General features: G+C 47.7%; 1 protein-coding gene and 1 pseudogene across 1 annotated transcript; both read left to right on the top strand.

The window, feature by feature from the left end:
* The first annotated feature begins 20 nt into the window (after positions 1–20).
* Positions 21–3698, top strand: LOC136464774 (pentatricopeptide repeat-containing protein At2g22410, mitochondrial-like). Its single transcript, XM_066463723.1, has 2 exons — positions 21–2807; positions 3160–3698. Exon 1 carries the CDS (start codon positions 114–116, stop codon positions 1842–1844), a length of 1731 nt encoding a protein of 576 aa, XP_066319820.1. The 5' UTR covers positions 21–113; the 3' UTR covers positions 1845–2807; positions 3160–3698.
* A 459-nt stretch (positions 3699–4157) lies between these two features.
* On the top strand, positions 4158–5466 carry LOC136466275 (uncharacterized; annotated as a pseudogene).
* Positions 5467–19387: the final 13921 nt, after the last annotated feature.

Genomic DNA, 19387 nt, shown 5'->3' with positions numbered 1-19387 from the left:
CTCAAGCTCATCGGATACGTACTCCCTGTTTACGCCTTCGTCGCACGTCAACGCTTCCGCCGATTCAAACGTCGGAAAGACACCGCGAGGCCTTCCCGTCGCCTGCCCATGCCATGCCCTTGCGCCGCCGTGCCGGCCGCGCCATCGCCGCCGCGCCAGGCGGCTTCCTCCACCTCTCCCTGCTCGCCTCCCTCCGCCGCCGCCCCTCTCTCCAGGCGCACGCGCAACTCCTGCTCCTGGGCCTCCCGCTGCCCCCCGCCGCGGCCTCCCGCCTCCTCCGCCCGCACCTCCGCGCCGGCCACCCGCTCGCCTCGCTCCGCCTCTTCCTCCGCATGCTCCGCGACCACCAGCCCGCCCCAACCGTCCGCACCGCTTCCCAAGAGGAGGAGACCGTCCCCGACTCCCGCTCCCTCTCCGCGGCTCTCGCGGCCTGCTCCCGCCTCGAGTTCCCTTCCGCTGGCTTCTGCACCCACGCCTTCCTCCTCAAGTCGGGATTCGCCTCCGACATCTTCGCCGCGAACTCGCTCCTCCATTTCTACGCCTCCTTCGGTCTCCACGCCCTCGCGCGCAAGCTGTTCGACGAAATGCCGGCGAGGGACACCGTGTCGTTCAACACCCTGATCGCTTCGTACGTGCAGTCGGGATGCGTTGAACGCGCGTTGGGGATGTTCAGGAACATGGTAGAGGGAGGGTTCCGGCTGGATGAGTGGACCATCACGGCGTTGCTGGGCGCCTGTGCTGGGCTAGGTGATTTGATGGTGGCCAAAGCTGCGCATGGGTTTGCCAGCAGGGCATTGAGGCATACATTGTTCGACTCTGCAGAGGTGGTAATTGGGTTAGTGGACATGTATGTTAAGTGTGGTGCAGTGCAGCTCGCCAGGAAGGTGTTTAATTTGTCTGGGGAGAAGGCGAAGGACGCAAGGGTTTGGAGTGTGATAGTGTCAGGGTATGCAAGGGCTGGTGATATCGGCATGGCTCGGAAGTTGTTTGATGAGTTGCCCAATAAGGATTTGGTTGCGTGGACAGTTTTGATCGGTGGATATGTGCAGGCAGGTAGATACAAGGAGGCACTTCTGTTGTTTGAGGAGATGGAAGCAACAGGACTTGAGGCTGATGAGGTGACAGTCGTCACCGTGCTTTCAGCTTGTGTCCAGCATGGTGCGATTGGTCTAGCAAAGACGCTCCATCGTCGTGTGAACCAGAATGGATTGGTTAGCCGAAATGCAACAGTTGCCACCAGCTTCGTGCACATATATGCAAAGCATGGGTGCATACAGACAGCTATGGATGTGTTTCGTGGAGTCGCTGATGAATTCAAGACTGTGGAGTTGTTTAATGCTATGATACATGGACTCGCTCACCATGGTCATGGTGAGAAAGCTATCTCACTTTTTGATGAAATGGAAACCCTGGGGCTCCAACCTGATGACATCACATTTGTGGGAGTCCTGTGCGCATGCAGTCGCAGTAACTTGGTCGAACAAGGGTGTAAGATGTTCTCATCAATGTCGGACAAGTACGGTGTCAAACCAAATGTCAAGCATCACACTTGCATGGCTGATCTCCTTGGAAGAGCTGGACGGATCGACGACGCTTACAGCTTTATCCAGAATATGCCTTTCCAAGCAAATCTTGTGGTATGGTCATCTCTTCTGACAGCATGCAAGATCCATGGAAATAACAAGATTAAGAATCTTGTAGAGAGGCAAATTCTCAGGTTAGATGCTACATACAAGCCTGAAAAGCTAACCTTATCTGGCTTATTTTCTGATAAGAAGAGGAAAGAGCTATCTGCGAGGGTGAGAAATGCTATAAGGCACAAATCTGAGCACAAGCGTTTCTGATAAGAAGAGGAAAGAGCTATCTGCGAGGGTGAGAAATGCTATAAGGCACAAATCTGAGCACAAGCGTACACAGTAGGAGTCACACCGAATGGTAATGTTTATCAGATTGCAATTACTGATGCTTCCCCGCTTCACCCTCAGGCAAAGGTGATTGATTGGATACCTGAAGATGCCCAAGGCATTTTTTTTTTCATGATGCTTTGGGAGAAGACTGCTTGGAATATCGAGAGACAGCTGCTCCAGCATTTCCCTTGATAAACCCAGTTCCTGAAACCCCAACAGAAGTCACGAACAATTGTATATGTGGTGGTTCCATTCATCAATCTGAGTATTTGCTGAGAATATGAAGTAGGGGTGTTAGTTCCAATGTTAGGATAAGTTTTGAAAGGAAACAAAGGATTGCCCTTGCAAAGAGCAGTGGTGATGCATTTTCAAATCTTGTGTGCAAGCTCTGGTAGTCAAATTCTGAAATGGTAGGTTAATCTCTGTTTTCCTGGCGCAGCTGCTTACCTAGTTTTGTCTTCAATTCGCTGCAAGGATTACAATTAATCAGTCGCTTGTGCCAACTGATCTTATGTTTGGGAATGTGATGACAGAACAGAGAAAGACTGGTGAAAGAGCTATAAGCTCTGGGATGTGGAAGTTTTGAGATGCTCATTTAGAAGAACAGTATGAATCTATGCGGCAGATGTGGATGGAATGTTTGGGAATGAGATGGCAGATAGGGAATGGCTGGTGAAAGAGCTATAAGCTCTGGGATGTGGAAGTTTTGAGATGCTCATTTAGAAGAACAGTAGATTAATCTATGCGGCAGATGTGGATGGAAATAGTTCAGCTAGCTTCAACCATTAATTTTTCAGCTGAAGAGGACACTATGATTTCACAATTTACTTCTAATGGAATGTACTCGTCTCAATCTTTATATAGGAGTATTAACTTCAGGGGTATAATTCCAGTTTACAGGTCAGATTATGGTTCTCAAAATCCCCCCTAGAGTTCATTTTTTTTCTTTAGTTTGCTTTCAAAATAAAGTTTTGACTAGAGATAATTTAGCTAAAAGAAGAAAGATAGATGATGTTTCTTGTCTCTTTTGTTCTGAGAGAAACCATCCATCACCTATTTTTTCAGTGTATAGTAGCCCAACGGATCTGCCTTAGTGTTTTTCAGGTCGTGGGTACTGTTTGTGGTTCTGATCATGTTCTGTTGGTAATTTATGGCTTAGTAAAATTGTAAAAATAAGTTGTTAGTAACAGATATGCTTATTTAGGCCGTCCTTTGGGGTATTTGGAAACTAATGAATCTATTATGCTTTCAGAATGTAGCTTCGAGGGATATGGCGATTTTGCTACAGAAGATAGCAGGGCTAGTGCAAAAGAAAAAATATATATGTTCAGTGGAGAGGAGACATCTGTTGGAACAAAAGGTTTTAGATTTGAGGCAGGTGGCCAGCATACCAGAAAGAATCAGCTGGTGAGCTGTGATGTGGGTTAGTTACTGGTTGCAGGGGGTGGTGACTCGATACTTGCTTGTGCCCCTCCTTTGGCTAGTTGTATGGGCTTAGAGGATCCGGTTGAGGTCTCTCCTCCTTGAGACGGTCAAGGTAACTAGCTGGAAAGAAAGGCTCCAAGCAGGTGGTTCGTCAGGTTCGGGTGGTTGTTTCCGGTGTGGAGCATTGAGGTTACTGTTATTAGTTTCAGAGTCTGTAGTTAGTTGTTTTATTTTTATTTTATTGCTTGGAATTGTACGGGATATTATCGATACCCCCTTGTGCTGTAAACCGTTTAAATGACCTTCTTTTTGCCGTTAAAATTGGAAGAGCAATGCTTTTTCAACGTTTTTCAGTTACTGTTTGAATATATTTGTTCCCATCTCGTTTTTCAGAGTGAACGATCTGTTAAACAACAGAAATGTAAGAGCAGGAACAGGCTTATAAGTTGGTAATCACATTAGCGAAGCCCAGCATTTTTTTTATCGATTACATTTTAAAATATACATGAGAAACAAACCCATACATACGATCAAGGTAGCTACACAAATTCAAACCTAAATGAGTGCAACAGTTGCATCCGAAGTCAGGTGAAGCATGCATGATTTCTGCTGAATTTTTTATTAGAAGCTTTGCATTCACCTGTACAGGATGTCATGGGAGGTGGTGTGGTGGCCAACCACTGGGAAGCTAACCTTTTTTGTTTATCAGTTCCTCCACCTTTTGCTCTCAGTATAAAATATGGTGGCATCCTTCCTGGCTACTTAAATGAAGTGCCAAGCTAGAGTTGAAGACCAACCTCAAAGGCAGGCAGGGCATAAGTGATCATGGGAAAGGTAGCTTCTCTTGGAGCATCTGAAAGCTCATCTCTGCATATAGCGTAATCATTTTGGTTCTTCGTGTAGTAAAAAAAATGTGGTGAACGGTTCTTAGAAGTAGGAGTGCTCTGTAGCAGGGACAATGCAAGGCTGGTGGCTCTTCAAAGACTTACGTTCTGAAGCTGGACATGCACTGCCAATGCAACGGCTGTGTCAAGAACATCAAGGACGGGGTGAAGGAGATCGGCATTTCACAAGGTATGTACGGTAGATTCTGAAGCATCTTTTCGTCAAGCACAAGTTGTGCATTGCGATTGCATGTATTGTGTACTAAGTGCTGCATTGCATGTCTTGGAGAGAAGCTACAGGTGGAATGGACATGGACCCAGAGAAGCTAGGCAACCAAGAAGAAGTGTGTGAGGATAGTGCTCGAAGAAGAGAGCGTCCCATCGCCAGGACCACGACGCATTGGAAGGCCTGGGCAAACCTCTATGTCTGGTCAGATACGCCTTGCAAGTTGCAACGAGCCAAGTAGTACTGCTGGTCAGGCTCAAAGATTTTTGTCCTGAAACAGATTGTGCTGTGTTACTACGTACTATTGGCACGGTTCCACGCTACTCTCTGTGCACTTTTCTCTTCTTCTTCCTTGTCCTTTTTATTTATTTGTATATAATATACGTAGGCCATGAAAAGTTTTGGCATTACTTATTAAGTTAAGGTACCGAATTGGTTAGATTAGATAAGCTGCCAACGCCACTCATTTGGTTCTTACTAACTTGAACTCCCTTAGGCAGGCTGGTAAGACACCTGCTACCGTATCTATCTCCATGGCCTGAATATACTCCCTCCATCCCATGAAATAAGACTTATATTTGTAATAAGATTCAAATTTATCTAACCAATTAAGGAGGACATTCACATTCTATATAGTAATGTATCGGTTTAATGCGCAATGTTTGACATTGTTCATCGATGCTTTTGAAGGGTATCTAGGTCACTTTGCCTCATCACTAATGTCTCATAGAAAATCCTATAATACATCTTTCTTTGTAAACAGGTTGAGTATGTAATTTCGCAAACCGAATGAACGAACGTTACTTTCAGGTGCCGTCGGACTGGGTGGCTTCGGATTCTGCTGGGTGGCGGCGACACGACACGAGCACCTTCCCCGCAACCGCCCCGCTGCTGCCGGTGCCGGAGGAGGAGGATGCATGGAGTGAGACGACGGTGCCGGTACCGATGGGCGGCGCCTGGTAGCACGCTCGGCGTGTGGGCCGCGTCAGAGATCACCGGGACATTGGCCATGTACGAGCTGTGAAACCCACCCATGTTGTCAAACGAAGCGGATGCCGTTGATAGATGCCTATGTAGTTTGCTCTCCTAGTACAATATACTATATACACCAACTAATATAAAAGCCTTTATCTCAAAATAACAACAACAACAATAATAATAACAACAACAATAATAATAACAACAATAATAATAAGACTGAGTGTCTGAGCCTTTTTATTAGGGGCGTTACTGGCAACCCCAGACGTCCAGAGCCGCCTAAAATATTGGACGCCTCCGTCCTTTGCGCGGGAGGCCACGCCGCACGTGAAAAAAGCACACAGTATGTTTTTACGCACCCCACCGCGTGGACTTCACGCTGCTATTTCGCCTGACCACCACGCCCCACATGCAGAAACTCACATGGATCTGAGTCACCAACCCCTACATGTGGATGCTGCGCTGTGATGCGTTTGCTGGCCTCAGACGCCCGCACGATGACCCATGGTGGCACCCCAGCAGCTGCAACAGGCAGTTGCGATAGGTGGGTCCCATTACAACATGTGCAACATTCGATCTATTTTTGCAACATACATCCGAAACGGTTGAAACACTCGTAGCATATTTCTGAAACACTTGCAAAAACACAAAAAAAAACTTGAAAACACGTGTGTAGCCATTGCGAATATATGCAAACATCCAGATGAAACACTTGCAACGTATCTGAAACATTTGCATATATATGCAACATCCAGATCTGCTTTTGCAACATCCAAATGAAACACTTGCAACATACGTCTGAAACAGATAAAACATTTGGAACATACACTTGAAACATACATATATAGCCATTGCAACATGTGCAACATCCTGATATGCTTTTACAACATCGATATAAAACATTTGCAACATAAACATCTAAAATACTTGAAACATACACTTGCAACATACGCTATCAGCACAATGGCACCTTACTGCTTGGACGAAATGAGGCTAGTCGTCTCACAGAGCTCGATGCCGGTGCGGATATCGACATCGGCGCGAAGTAGGGGAGGGTGCAGTGGGGGTGGGCGGGGTGCAGTGCCCATTGCGAGCGACCCCCACACTAGAGAAGGCCGCGGCGGGTGGGTGCGGTGCCCGCAGCGTGGCGCCCCTGCGCTAGAGAAAGGCCGCAGAGGAAGGGGATAGGGTGTCGTGGGCAGGAGCGAGCGTCGTGGGCGCAGACGGGAGCGAGTGTCGCAGTTGGGGCACGTGACGAGCAGGAGCGAACGGCATGGACCACGAAGCGCGGTGTCCTGAGGGTCGGACGCCCTGAGGAGAGTATTACCATTTCATTAGACTTAGATGCGTGTTTGAAGTTTTGGACGTGTTTGGATCCTAGGACTAAAAATTAGTCCTGGATTTTAGATGCCAAACAGGACGTCTTATAACATGGACTAATCATGAATGAATGAACTAATAAGACTAATAGGTAGCTTTAAAAACTATAATTATTCTATATTTAACCTATTTATCACACGATGGAGTCCGGAGATACCAAACACGTCTAGATTGGTTATGTTTTGCTTCACCCTCCGCGTGTGTAACTAACTAAACTAGTACTTCAGTGATCCGCAGTCCATTGGACTGGCGCCAAGAAAACAATGGTATTATATAGTGCAAAGTGGGGTGAAGCCGTGAAGGGTGAAGTGACACGGAAGCTGGGTGTAGCGTGTCAACCACGCAAGGCAAAGGGGAAAAACGCCGAGCAAAAGGCCAGTTTGTGTAGTCTTGAGTCTTCGGCAGTTGGCTGCTACCTGGTCCCCGATCTGGTCTACTCTTGGTCCTACACTCGTGCTCTTGCATTGCTGGCAGTTGCAGGTGGTTGGGGTTTGGATCTTAGTGTCTTCCAAAAGAGAGAGAGAGGGTTCAGTTCTAAAAAGAATGTACTTTTAGATCGATCTATTTAAAACTTGACTAAGTTTATAAAAAATAATGTCAACCACTACATATGATTCTAAACAGGTATACAATAAATATGTATTCTAAGATGAACCTACTTAATGATAATTATTCGATGATACCACACATATAGATAATTTTATGTAAATATGTATTCAGATTGAAGAACTATTTTGACTGTATTGTATGTGCCAGGCAAGCCTAGTGAGCCCGCCATAGCCCTACGCCACTGCATGAGCCATCTAAGGTCGTGTCCACATGTTACTGCCCGAGATGGTCTTAGGTCCACACCTCTACGTTGTTGGGCCGCCGTCGGTGGCTCTAATAGAGATGGGATGGGAAGAAAGGGCCGCAAAGAGGAAAGGAAGAAGAGGGAATTGAAGTTGAGGATGGAGGGGAGCAGGTAGGTGGAAGAGATAGTGGATGTAGTGGATGAAGTCGATGGCTTTAGTGAAAAAAATAAAGGCACTTTATATATGGGGTGGACATGGCATAGATGAGCTCTTAGTATGCCTCCTAGTAATCGGTCTAGGACAGGGGGACTGTCCCATACATGACCCAAACAAAAGGTGGCCTAAGCATGTAAGGTGTTGAGCCGACCGGTATGTACTGAGCTAGACCAGAACATTGGGTTGTAGACTAACCCGTGGACCTTGGGTTGTTTGAGCATCTATACCTGACGGTACCAATAGGATAATGAGTCCCCGTTTGGTAGCTTCTCAAGCAATTTTCACGAGTTGTTTTGTACCAAATAGGTATTTGGTCAAACAACTTCACATGTGAAGCTCCTTAAAACATGCTCTCAAAAAGAGATTGGTGTGGGTTCAAGCCGAGAATAGTTGCTTCTCATAGCTTCAACTTGTTTTGGTGGCCCCCAGCTGGATTTGCGAGAGCATGTTTCAAAAGAAATTCACATGTAGACCTATTTTTTGCCAAATGGTTCACCAAAACAACTTTAGCTCCACCGTTAAAGCTGCTCATGGAGCAAAAGTAAAAAAAACCCTGCTTTGGTCCCCTTTGGAACACAGGATATAGAAAACATAGGGATTGAGGTGACATGTTTATTCTATCCAACCCTATAAGAATAGAAAACACAGGAATTGAGATGAGATGGTCTTTGGTAGCACTATAGGAAAAGAAAAAAAGAGGATCATGATTCTCTCAACTTTTGATTTTGAACGAGTTGCTTGCATAATGGTCAGCTTTCCCACCAAACGGAACACACATGGGCAGCAAAGACGGGAGAGCCAACAACCCGTGCATGAGGAGTCAAGCTTTCCCGCATGAAAAAATTCCAAGAGGTCTAACCTGTTGCTTAGCTTACTTTCCTATGAGATCAAGTCGAAGGAATACAATCCTATGAAATGTTTCTTATTGTGCCCTGTGAACTAAAAAGAGGTGTGCAGTAAAAATTTCTTAGCAATCTGAATCCTTTATTAGAGCTCCTTTGCCAATATTCCTTCATTTTAAGGGGGGCCATTTACTAGTACTAGTAAATAAAAGCGAAGTCGTGTCAAACAAGTTGTCCCAAAGAATGGGTCGTCGTCATCCTTGCGCACGCAGTACGTCTCCTCTCCTCTCTTCTACTGCAAAAACAACACATGCGGTGCGGTGCGGACATGCATGCCTCATTGGGTTTGGTCTGGTGGCCATTTTCGATCGTAGAAAACTAAAGAAGAAATGCCATGTGCATGTGCGTACAACAGTGAAGTGTAGTACACTGTACAAGCAGTAGAGGCGCGGGTAAAGAACATCGGTTGGTGTACCTTGATAGCTAGTGCGCTCGTAGCGACCAGAGATGGAGTGCAGTCGTAGTCCCTACGGCGACGCGAGGTACAGTGTCTCGGTAGTGGCATTGCAGAGGCGACGATGGAGTCGGTGGGGTTTCCCGTCGCTGGCAACACCCTTCTTTAGATCGGATTAGTGTTTATCTGTAGGTGGTTATGGCGGCTCAGGTCAACCTCGTCATTAGAGCTCTGGTCCTCACACCTCTCTTTATAGTGTTGTGCGACAGGGGCCCATCAACCATATTAGGGTTGGGCACTCCTGATCAGGGCGCAAATCCAAGGGCCCAATAGACCGTTGGGCCTATTGGTGGAGATCAACTAATATTCTCCCTCTTGATCTCACTACCATCTTTCAATTTCATATCATTTACTTTTGTTCATTCCATTATAGATTAGCGTATAGAGCATGTTTCATCATCACAGTCAATTGCCGATAGATTTAATAGCTACAACATACCACTCTGTTCTGAAATAGATACTTAACTTTGGGCCTTCTTTTGTCCAAGAATTATAGGCTTTCCCTTAAACCCATGCTAGCTACATGTTCTCTGAACACGTTGGGTGGTAAGCCTTTTATAAGCGGATCCACGAGCATCTTTTCGATACTTATATGCTCAAGACTTATGACATGATCCCGGACTTTATCTTTCACAACATAATACTTTATGTTAATGTGTTTGGTAGCACCACTTGACTTATTGTTGTGAGCATACTGTACTGTCGGATTATTATCGTAGTGTAACTTAAGTGGTCTATAGATGTCGTCAACCACCTTCAAACCGGGTATGAACTTCTTTAGCCAGTTCACCTGTCCCGTTGCCTTATAACATGCTACAAACTTGGCATACATTGTGGACAATGTAGTGACGATTTGCTTTGAGCTTTTTCATGAAATAGCCCCCCTGCGAGAGTGAATACATATCCAGACGTGGATTTTCTATCATCTCTCGCATAATCAGAATATGAATATCCCACTATATGGAGTGAATCAGATCTTCTATATGTCATCATGAGGCTTTTCGTTCCTTGCAAATAATGCAAGACTTTTTTTACTAATTTTCAGTATTCTGTTCTAGGATTGCTCTATAATCTATCAAGTATTTTGGTAACAAATGCCAAGTCAGGACGCGTACATACTTAAGCCTATTGTAAGCTTCCGATAACTAAAGCATATGGAAACGCTTTCATTTGATCAATCTCATATTGATTTCTGGGGCATTAAAAATCCCCATATCTGTCGCTCTTGACTACAGGAGCAGGTGAGGGACTATATTTGTGCATACTGAATTTTTTTAAGATCTTTTGTATGTATGTCTTTTGTGACAGTCCTAATACCCCTTTACTTCTATCTCGGTGAATCTCGATCCCTAGAACGAACGAAGCTTCACCAAGATCTTTCATATCAAATTTTGAGGACAAAAACTTCTTTGTCTCTAGTAGTAGACTGACATCACTACTAGCAAGTAAGATATCATCCACATACAGGATAAGGAAGATAAACTTTTCATTCTTAAACTTTATATAGACATAATTGTCCTCTACATTCTCTTTAAACCCAAAATTCCTTATTGTCTGATCAAACTTCAAGTACCACTGTCTTGAAGCTTGTTTTAATCCATAAATGGATTTTTTTAGGCGACATCTCATTCATTCTTTTCCTTCAATGACAAAACCTTTCGGTTGTGCCATGTAAATATTTTCCTCCAAGTCCCCATTGAGAAATGTCGTCTTTACATCCATCTGATGTAATTCTAAATCATAATGTGCTACTAATGCCATTATGATTTTAAAGGAATCTTTATATGAGACTGGAGAAAAGGTCTCATTGTAATCAACACATTCTCTTTGCGTAAAGCCTTTTGCCACAAGTCACGCTTTATATCCCTCTATATTCCCTTGAGAGTTAAGTTTTATTTTGTAGACCCATTTACAACCTACTGTTTTGGCTCCTTTAGGAATTATTTCCAAGTCCCAAACTTTATTGGCATTCATAGATTTCATTTCATCTTCCATGGCCTTAAACCACTTTGATGAATGATCACTTCTCATGGCTTCTTCAAATGAGGTGGGATCATTCTCTATTTGAAATTCCTTAGTGTTGTATAATTCATAGTCAGCAGGAATAGTTGATTTTCTAACTCTTTGAGACCTTTTAGGGGCCTCCACATTTGGCACATCTTCTGTTTGAGGTTGTTGTTGCTCCCCCTTATGTGTGGCAATAGGTTATACAGGTTCTTGAAGAACAGGTTCCTCATCGTCATTTATTGTTGCCACAGGCGGAATAATAATAGGTACTGGCACCACAGTATCTTGCACTGTTGGTGCAGCGACAGCAGGTAGTGAGAAAAATAGCTCATGAATCATCGGAGTGGGCGCATATATCCGCTTCTCTTCAAGGTCAATTTCTCGAGCTACCATGCTCTCCCTCATCATTTCGTCCTCTAGGAAGACAGCGTGTCTCATTTCCACAAATCTTGTATGTCTGTCCGAACAGTAGAAACGAAAACCTTTTGACTTTTCTGGGTAGCCAATAAAATGGCAACTTACTATTTTGGGATCCAGCTTCCTAATGTTTGGGTTGAATACTTTAGCCTCTGCAGGACTCCCCCACACGCGTAAGTAGTTTAGTGAGGGTACTCTTCCTATCCACAACTCATACGGTGTTTTAGGCACCGACTTACTTGGTACTCTATTGAGAATATAAATGACGGTTTTTAATGCCTCTATCCACAGGCTCAACGGTAAGGTGAAGTAACTTATCATACTGCGTACCATATCCATCAGGGTACGATTGCGTTTTTCTGCTACTCCATTCTGCTAAGGTTCGTCCGGTGTAGAATACTGGGCTACTATGCCATTCTCCTGTAAGAACCTTGTAAAGGGTTCAGGAACTTAGCCATATGGGATATGCCGATCATAGTACTCTCCCCCACGGTCGGACCTGACTATATTAATCTTTAAATTGTGTTGGTTTTTAACTTCTACCTTAAATATCTTAAATTTATCCAATGCTTCTGTTTTTTCTTTGATTGGATAAATGTAGCCATAACGGGAGTAATCATCTGTGAATGTTATGAACGAATCATAACCATCCACACTCTTTACAGGAAACGGACCACAAATGTCTGTGTGAATAATCTATAAAATTCATGCGCTTCGTTTGTCATCTTTCTTAATTTTCTTTACATACTTTTCTTTTATGCATTCTCTGCATTGTTCTAAATCTGAGAACTCTAATGGAGGAAGAATATCATTCTTAACTAGTCTTTCTATTCCTCCTCGAAATATGGCCTAAACAATAGTGCCATAATTTCGATGACGCATCGTGAGCTCTCTTTTGTTTTCTGTTTACATCCGCATATGAGGATATATTCTCATTGTCGCACGCAATGTTCCCATCATCGCATACAACATTCACATTATCACATAGTGATAACAAATAGTATGTGCTCTCTTATGCCACCATTTTCAGAGTACCTCTCTGTCACCAGCTGCTTTATCAGCTGTGTAGCATGTCTTTGAAGAGTCAGTGAACTGACTCTTTATTCTATCGAGGTACTCGGTGACCGTGTCACGTTCTAGGATTGAGCCCACAATTGCAGGCTCAATCATATTCTTTATCACAGCCAAACAATTCTTGTTAGCAGTGACCCACTTCCTATGCTCAAAGTCATAGGACATCTTTTAGGATTTAAAATCCCTCTCTTTAGTTGCCTAAGCGGCATCAGCCTCGTTTGTCTTCCTCACCGGTGCCACAGGTTTAGTGGGACACGGTGAGGTGACTACCTAATCCACCTCAGGCAAGATGAAGGCCAGGTCAATCTTTTTCTTTCACTCCGTATAGTTGTCACCTTTGAGAGTGGGGATCGCAAACAATTGAATGTCTTGATTCCAACGTTGGTTAAAATTAAAACATATAACTGTTTTTATATACTAATTCTACATCACCGTTGGGCAGAAATAGAATTAATGCATAAAATCATTAAAATTACGATATTATTATTAATAATGTTGGTCAGAAAATAACAACATCATAATCATGTCAAAATCACTAATTCTACATCACCGTTGGGCAGAAATAGAATTAATGCATAAAATCATTAAAATTATGATATTATTATTAACAACGTTGGTCAGAGAATAACAACATCATAATCATGTCAAAATCTCTTTTTCTCCAATCAAATATCACGTTGGTTCAAAATAACTGGAGAATAAACAATTTCTTTAGCAGTGGAAAAACTAATTCAATTTAATGAATTTTGTCCACAGAAAAAATCTCTTTTCCATTTTCTTTAAGCCATTAATCAATTTTTAGGAAATAAACATTTACTGGAAAAAGAAAAAAAAAGAAAACTGATTCATTTCTTTCACTGTTTTTGGCCCAACTGACAAAACGGCCCACGACCCACGACTGCGCGCGCGCTCTCCCTCGCGCTCCCCCGCGCCCAGGCCGCAACCTGGGCCTGGGCCAGGAAAGTGGCCCAGCGCTCGCGCTCGCCTGAGCCGAAAGCTGGCCCGACCGTTCGCAGCCGCTCGATCAAGATCGACGGTCGTCCGTGTGTCTTGGGAGATCAAAAACGCGCTGCGGCCGGTACCCCGAAACCCTAATTCCATTTCGCATTCTCTGCTTCTCTCTCTTCGCTCTCTCTTCGCCGCTCTCCTCTTCCCTCTCAGCGTAGCCACAGCGAGCGATCGAGAGCGAGATGTAACGCGGGGATGGCGGCTCCACCGTGGCACCCCTCGTCGGCGCACGCGTGTGGCACCGTCGAGCGGCACCACGGTGGTGCCCTTTGGTCCGAGCCCGAGGCAGAGATCGTGCGACGACGCTTCTCCTGCCCTGACGGCTGAGGTTGTCTTCCCGCGCGGTGTCCACGCGACTGCCGGCGGTGGAGACGGAGCGGGTGGACCCCAGGTAGGGGCCCCTGTCCCATTGTCCGTTCACTCTCTTTCCCTTTCTTGTCGCGAGTTAGGGTTTCGTTAGGTAAGCCGCCTTGCTAGCTCTTCCCCTTTCCCCTTCTTTTCTTTTGGATCTTCTTTCTTTTCTTCTTGGAGCTTTGCCGATTGGAGATTAGGGTTAAGGTTGCGTACTGTTCTTCTTCCCCGAGCTGTTTGCGCGGGTTAGGGTTAGGGTTTGACTCACTGGAGTCACTATTCATCTTCCCCAGCGAGTTCTTCGTGGGTTTAAGCTCGGATTCGGGTTCTTCTTGAAGTCGAGTCCTTCTTCTTCTTACTCCTTTCCTTCACCATGTTAGGGTTGGGGTTCAGCGACCCTCTTTTAGATCCGAAAACAGAATTTGTCACCTCGGCTCTGTTCTTTTCTTGCCACGCACCGGCGAAGACGGCGGTGCGACATCTTTCTCCACTCGGTGGCGGTGGTGACCGGGAGTTGAGTGACGTCCGCCACCCCTCGATCTCTTTTCATTTTCTTTTACCCAGTCAGGGTTAAGGTTTCAATCCGAATCGGATCGAACCCACTGTTACTCTTTGATTTCTTTTTAATTCTCTACCCCATACTAGATCTACACATTGGCAACCTTAGCTCTGGTATCATTGTTAGAAAGTTCTAAACTCTAGGTGTAGATCTAGCGGGTAAAGAACATTTGTTGATGTACCTTGGTAGCTAGTGCGCCCACAGCGATCGAAGATGAAGTGCAGTTGCAGTCCCTACGGCGACGCGAGGTACAGCGTCTCGGTGGTGGCACTGCAGAGGTGACGGCGGAGTCGGTGGGGCTTCCCGTCACTGCCAGCACCCTTCTTTAGATCGGATTAGTGTTTCTCTGTAGGTGGTTACGGCGGCTCAGGTCAACCTCGTCATTAGAGCCCTGGTCCTCACACCTCTCTTTATAGTGTTGTGCGACAGGGGCTCACCAACCATATTAGAGTTGAACGCCCCCGATCAAAACGTAGATCCAAATACCCAATAGACCGTTGGGCCTATTCGTGAAGATCAGCGGTACTCCCTCTGATGCCTGGTACAGACTTCCGTGCCTCCATGCAGGAGGAGCCCGAGCTGGAGGCGTGCGCCCATGGCGAGGAAGGCATCGCGGCAGCGCTTCATGGAGAAGCGGCCAAGCTCAATGGCTGAGTTGACTGACCAAGCAACCGCGGCGCCGACGTGCCCGAGGCGACGGCGTTGCTGCTGAAGGTGCCGATGCACTGCCGCTACGACGGGTGCGGGGCGACAAGATCCGCGCCGCCGTCGAGGGCCTGACGCTCCGGTGCGACGGCATCCTGTCGCTGGACCAGTCGGCCCTGAGCACCAAGGGCGAGCGGGCGGTGGTGGCCACGGCGGACCCGGAGAGGCTGTGCCGCCGCCTGCGCAAGGCCACCGGTGGATTGTTGTGCCCCGCTCGCCCCGCGTCGCCTCTCCCTCCACTCTGCTCCTGGCGTGTGTTCATTTGGCTGGCAGGGCAGCGTCTCTGTTGTCTTGTGTATGGAATTGTGCTTGTTGCATGCAGCTCGGCTGTGCTGCTCTGGCTCTGAACTTGTCCTTTTCGAGGGGCAGGCCAGCCAGTCTCGTTGGAACGGTCGTTCCAGTACCTCCCCTCGGTCCTACTCGCCATTGACCGGCCTTGCACTCGGTCGTGGTGGTGTGAACTGGTGGTCGTCGTTGGGAACGGACCGGACGGACTTGGGACTTGGGAGCCTCTCTGCCTCTGCCATGGCCGGCCGTGGCTGCAGCAGAGAGCAGGCACGCTGCCAAGCCGCCGTGCCCCAGGCCACTTCTCTGCCCTCCCTGCATGCACTCTCCAAAAGGCTCAACTCAACTGATCCAACCATACAAATAAAGACAGGCTCTCCTCGCTTTTCTTTCTTCTTCGTCTCCGTCGTGCTGGCTGGCTGGCGCACACGCCGTGGCCATGGCCATGCAAACGCAAATACTCCTCCTCCTACCTCACTATACTCATGCATCATGTTTCCACCACTGGCACAGTGCCGGCCATCAGAGCCTGCGACTGCAACAGCCAACAAGGATGGACTGGGCCGGGCCCCGCTGCCCCACACGCCGTGCGAATGCAACCAGGGCCGGGCCCAGCCACTCTCCTCCATTCCATTCCGCTCTACTCTAGCGGCGGCCGTCCTTCAACTAAAACTCCGCTCTCGTTGCTTTTGTAATTTCTTCGTTGCTTTGGTACCCAATTTCGGACTTCTCGGGCGTGTGGGAAAAAAAGTACTGGTTGGTAATTACAAGCAAGAGACGATATATAACTAGTTTAAGCGACTCTCTGTTTCTGCCCGGAAAATGACCGGCGTCGGTGAAGCTTCAATTCCGGCCGGTCCCGCGGCCGGCGTCCATGAGAGAACCCACGGTCTACTAATTTACTTCCCTGGGAAGCCCAAGTTGCGAGGAATTGGATTGGGAGGCTCTGGTTTGGTTGAATTCGAGAGGCAGAGGGGGTGAGCTGTGCACGGTGACGGCAATGGTGCTCGGATGCGTGCGAGAAGTGCTATGGCGTCTGGCAGCCTGGACGTCATCGAGATGACCCTATCCCACAGCGACTACGTCACGGGTGCCTGGCTCCGCAAGGCCACGTCCCTCGCCTGCACGCCACCCTCGACGCCGGCCTCGTTGCGCTGCGCGGATGTGAACCCCTCGCCCTGGACTCCTCGAGGAGCGCCTGGCACAGCCCCAGGGGCTTCAGCGCGTCCGACCACACCAACCCGGCCCGCGGCGTCGCGCTCTGCCTCGGCGGCTCCCGCGTCCTCGTCTGCCGTCCCGACGAGTTCGGCTGGTGCTACCTGAAAGCTTAACCTAGTTTATTAAAATATTATGAGATAGGTAGCACTATTTTAAGGGGGTTAATTGGATTTATGCCATTATAATTTTCGATGTTCGAAGAAACGCCATTACTATTCGTCTATTTCGAACCATGTCATTACAATTCTTTGTTTCCCACAAAAATGCCACTGAATACGTATGGACCAGCTGCAGGCATATACGAAGACGTATACTTCATCTAATCTGTCACTGACATGCGGACCCCACATGTCATCTCCTTCTTCCTCCTCTCCTCATCTCTCTCTTCGGCTCTCTCTCCTTCCCGACGCGGCCACGGCGGGCGCTGCCGGCGGTGGCTGCTGCGGGCTTGCGGGTGAGCCGATGAGCCGCTGTCGTGACCCCGCACGCCGCGGGCGAGCAGCCGGCGACGGGAGCGCCACAGCCGCGCACCCCGGCACGCTGTGCCCCCAGACCCGCCCTGGCCCGCCATGCAGACTCTCCCTCGCCGCCGGCCGCGCAACGCGGCACGCCGCCGCGCCCCAAGACGAAGACCTCAGGCAGCGTGAGGCGCCGCGAGGACGCGAGGTGCGGGAGGAGCGCCGCGAGCTCCTAGAGGTAGCGCGAGTCCATGGCGAGGTCGCGCTCGTCGACGGTGACGCGGACCCAATGGAAGATGCAGACGGAAGACGAGGGGGAGCAGGGCGTCGCGGCGTCGGACAGGAGCAGCACCTGGAGGTCCTTGAGGGAGGAGGGCGAGAAGGATGGGCACCGGGAGGTGGGGGTCGCCTTCTCATGGCGGCGGCGGCCGTGGCCGCGGCTGCTCGTCAGCGGAGGTGGCACAGCTCGCCCGCGCGCCTGCGATGCGGCAGCTGCTCGCCTGCGCACCTGCGGGAGCACGACAAGCAGCCAGCGCCAGCGCGTGCTCGAGTCAGTTGCCGGAGAAGATGGAGAAGAGAGGAAAGAGATGACTAGTGGGGTCCACATGTCATTGGCACATAGAGGGAGGAAGATGGAAGGGTAATTTTGTCCATACAAAAATAAGATGACGTCGTGTATGCTGCCGGTGGGCCTAAGTCCTTCGTAAGCGTACACCATGGCGTATTTCAAAGAATCGAAAAATTGTAATGGTAAAAATCAAAATAGACGAATAGTAATGGCGTTTCTCCGAACATCGAAAATTATAATGGCATGAATCCAATTAACCCCTATTTTAAATGATGTAGCAATGGTGAAGATCATGATGATGGTGTGGTGATCATGATGATAAGTGCTTGACTTGGAAAAAAAGAAAGAGAAAAACAAAAAGCTCAAGACAATGATGAAACTTAATAGGAGTTTTTTAGTTTGGTGATCGAGATACTTAGCGAGTGTGATCACATTTAGGATAGATGGTCGTACTATTAAGAGAGGAGCTTTTATTGGACAACTCGATTATCTAGTGCCACTAGGTGTTGAAAAACATGCATATGCATTTTAGGCCTAGTGCACAATCGGTGAGAAGTGTTTAACCTTTAAAAATGACTGTGAAAATGCTAACACACTTGCACGCGATGGTGAAACACATAGAGTGTTAGCACATTTACAAAGATGGTGAGAAAAGTGAAGAAACGGAGGCGAAACTCGGCTTAGGGTACTGCCACTGGGGCACCGCCACCCTTGTGGCAGTGACCGGCTAGAGGCCGAGAGCAACGGGTTGGCCTTGGGGGGGCACCGCCACCCTATCTGGTGGCACCGCCACTTCTAGGGCGGCGCCTACCTAGACTCTGGCCAAGAGCAGCAGTGGAGACACGAGCACCGGTGTGTCCGGTGTTCACCGCCATGGAGAGGGCGGTGCACCGCCTGGTCATCGTTGTTGGTGGAGCGGTGGCACCGCCTCTTTTATCCAGAGAGTAGGGGAAGGGCTGCTGGGCACCGCCATGTCCGGTGCCCTCGCAGAAAGCTGCTCCAAAGGGGTAACCGCTCTATTTACTTGTGGGCTTATAAATAGAGCTAGTGGCTAGCCTTGGCCACTCTCTTGGCACTTCTAACAGCTACATACACCCTTTTGAGAGCTGAGCACACCATTCCACTCACTTGCACACTTGATTTCATTATCTTGAGAGAGATTGGAGAGTCTTTAGTGCATTGCTTAGTGTTCTTGTATCTTGTGGCACCAGCTGGGGTGATTTGGGCTGATGGAGTTCTTGTTACTCTTGGTGTTTGTCGACACCTAGACGTCCTGGTGATTGGTGGATCGTCGAGCGGAGGAAGGTGATTGTCTTCGGCTTCGATCATTGTGATCGTGAGGGGTTCTTGTGTCTTTCCCGACGAAGCGCCAAATACAACTCTAGTGGATTGAGCGTGGCTTGTGGATCCTCATATTGTGTTGGTTGTGCAGCACCCGATTGCGGGTTTGGCGTGTGATGTCAATTAGCGCGTGAACCTCCAAGTGAGTGAATCGCCACAACGGGGACTAGCTTGCCGGCAAGCAAGTGAGCCTCGGAGGAAAAATCATTGTGTCTTGATTGTCTTCTCGA

This window comes from Miscanthus floridulus, chromosome 7 (genome assembly GCF_019320115.1).
Source record: "Miscanthus floridulus cultivar M001 chromosome 7, ASM1932011v1, whole genome shotgun sequence".
NCBI classification, from domain to species: domain Eukaryota; kingdom Viridiplantae; phylum Streptophyta; class Magnoliopsida; order Poales; family Poaceae; genus Miscanthus; species Miscanthus floridulus.
The sequence above is the reverse complement of the archived record's forward strand: the minus strand, read 5'-3'. Positions and strand labels throughout refer to the sequence as shown.

Bases quoted from the DNA above. Each gene is read 5' to 3' on its own strand.
- LOC136464774 (XM_066463723.1), top strand. From the start codon at position 114: ATGCCCTTGCGCCGCCGTGCCGGCCGCGCCATCGCCGCCGCGCCAGGC.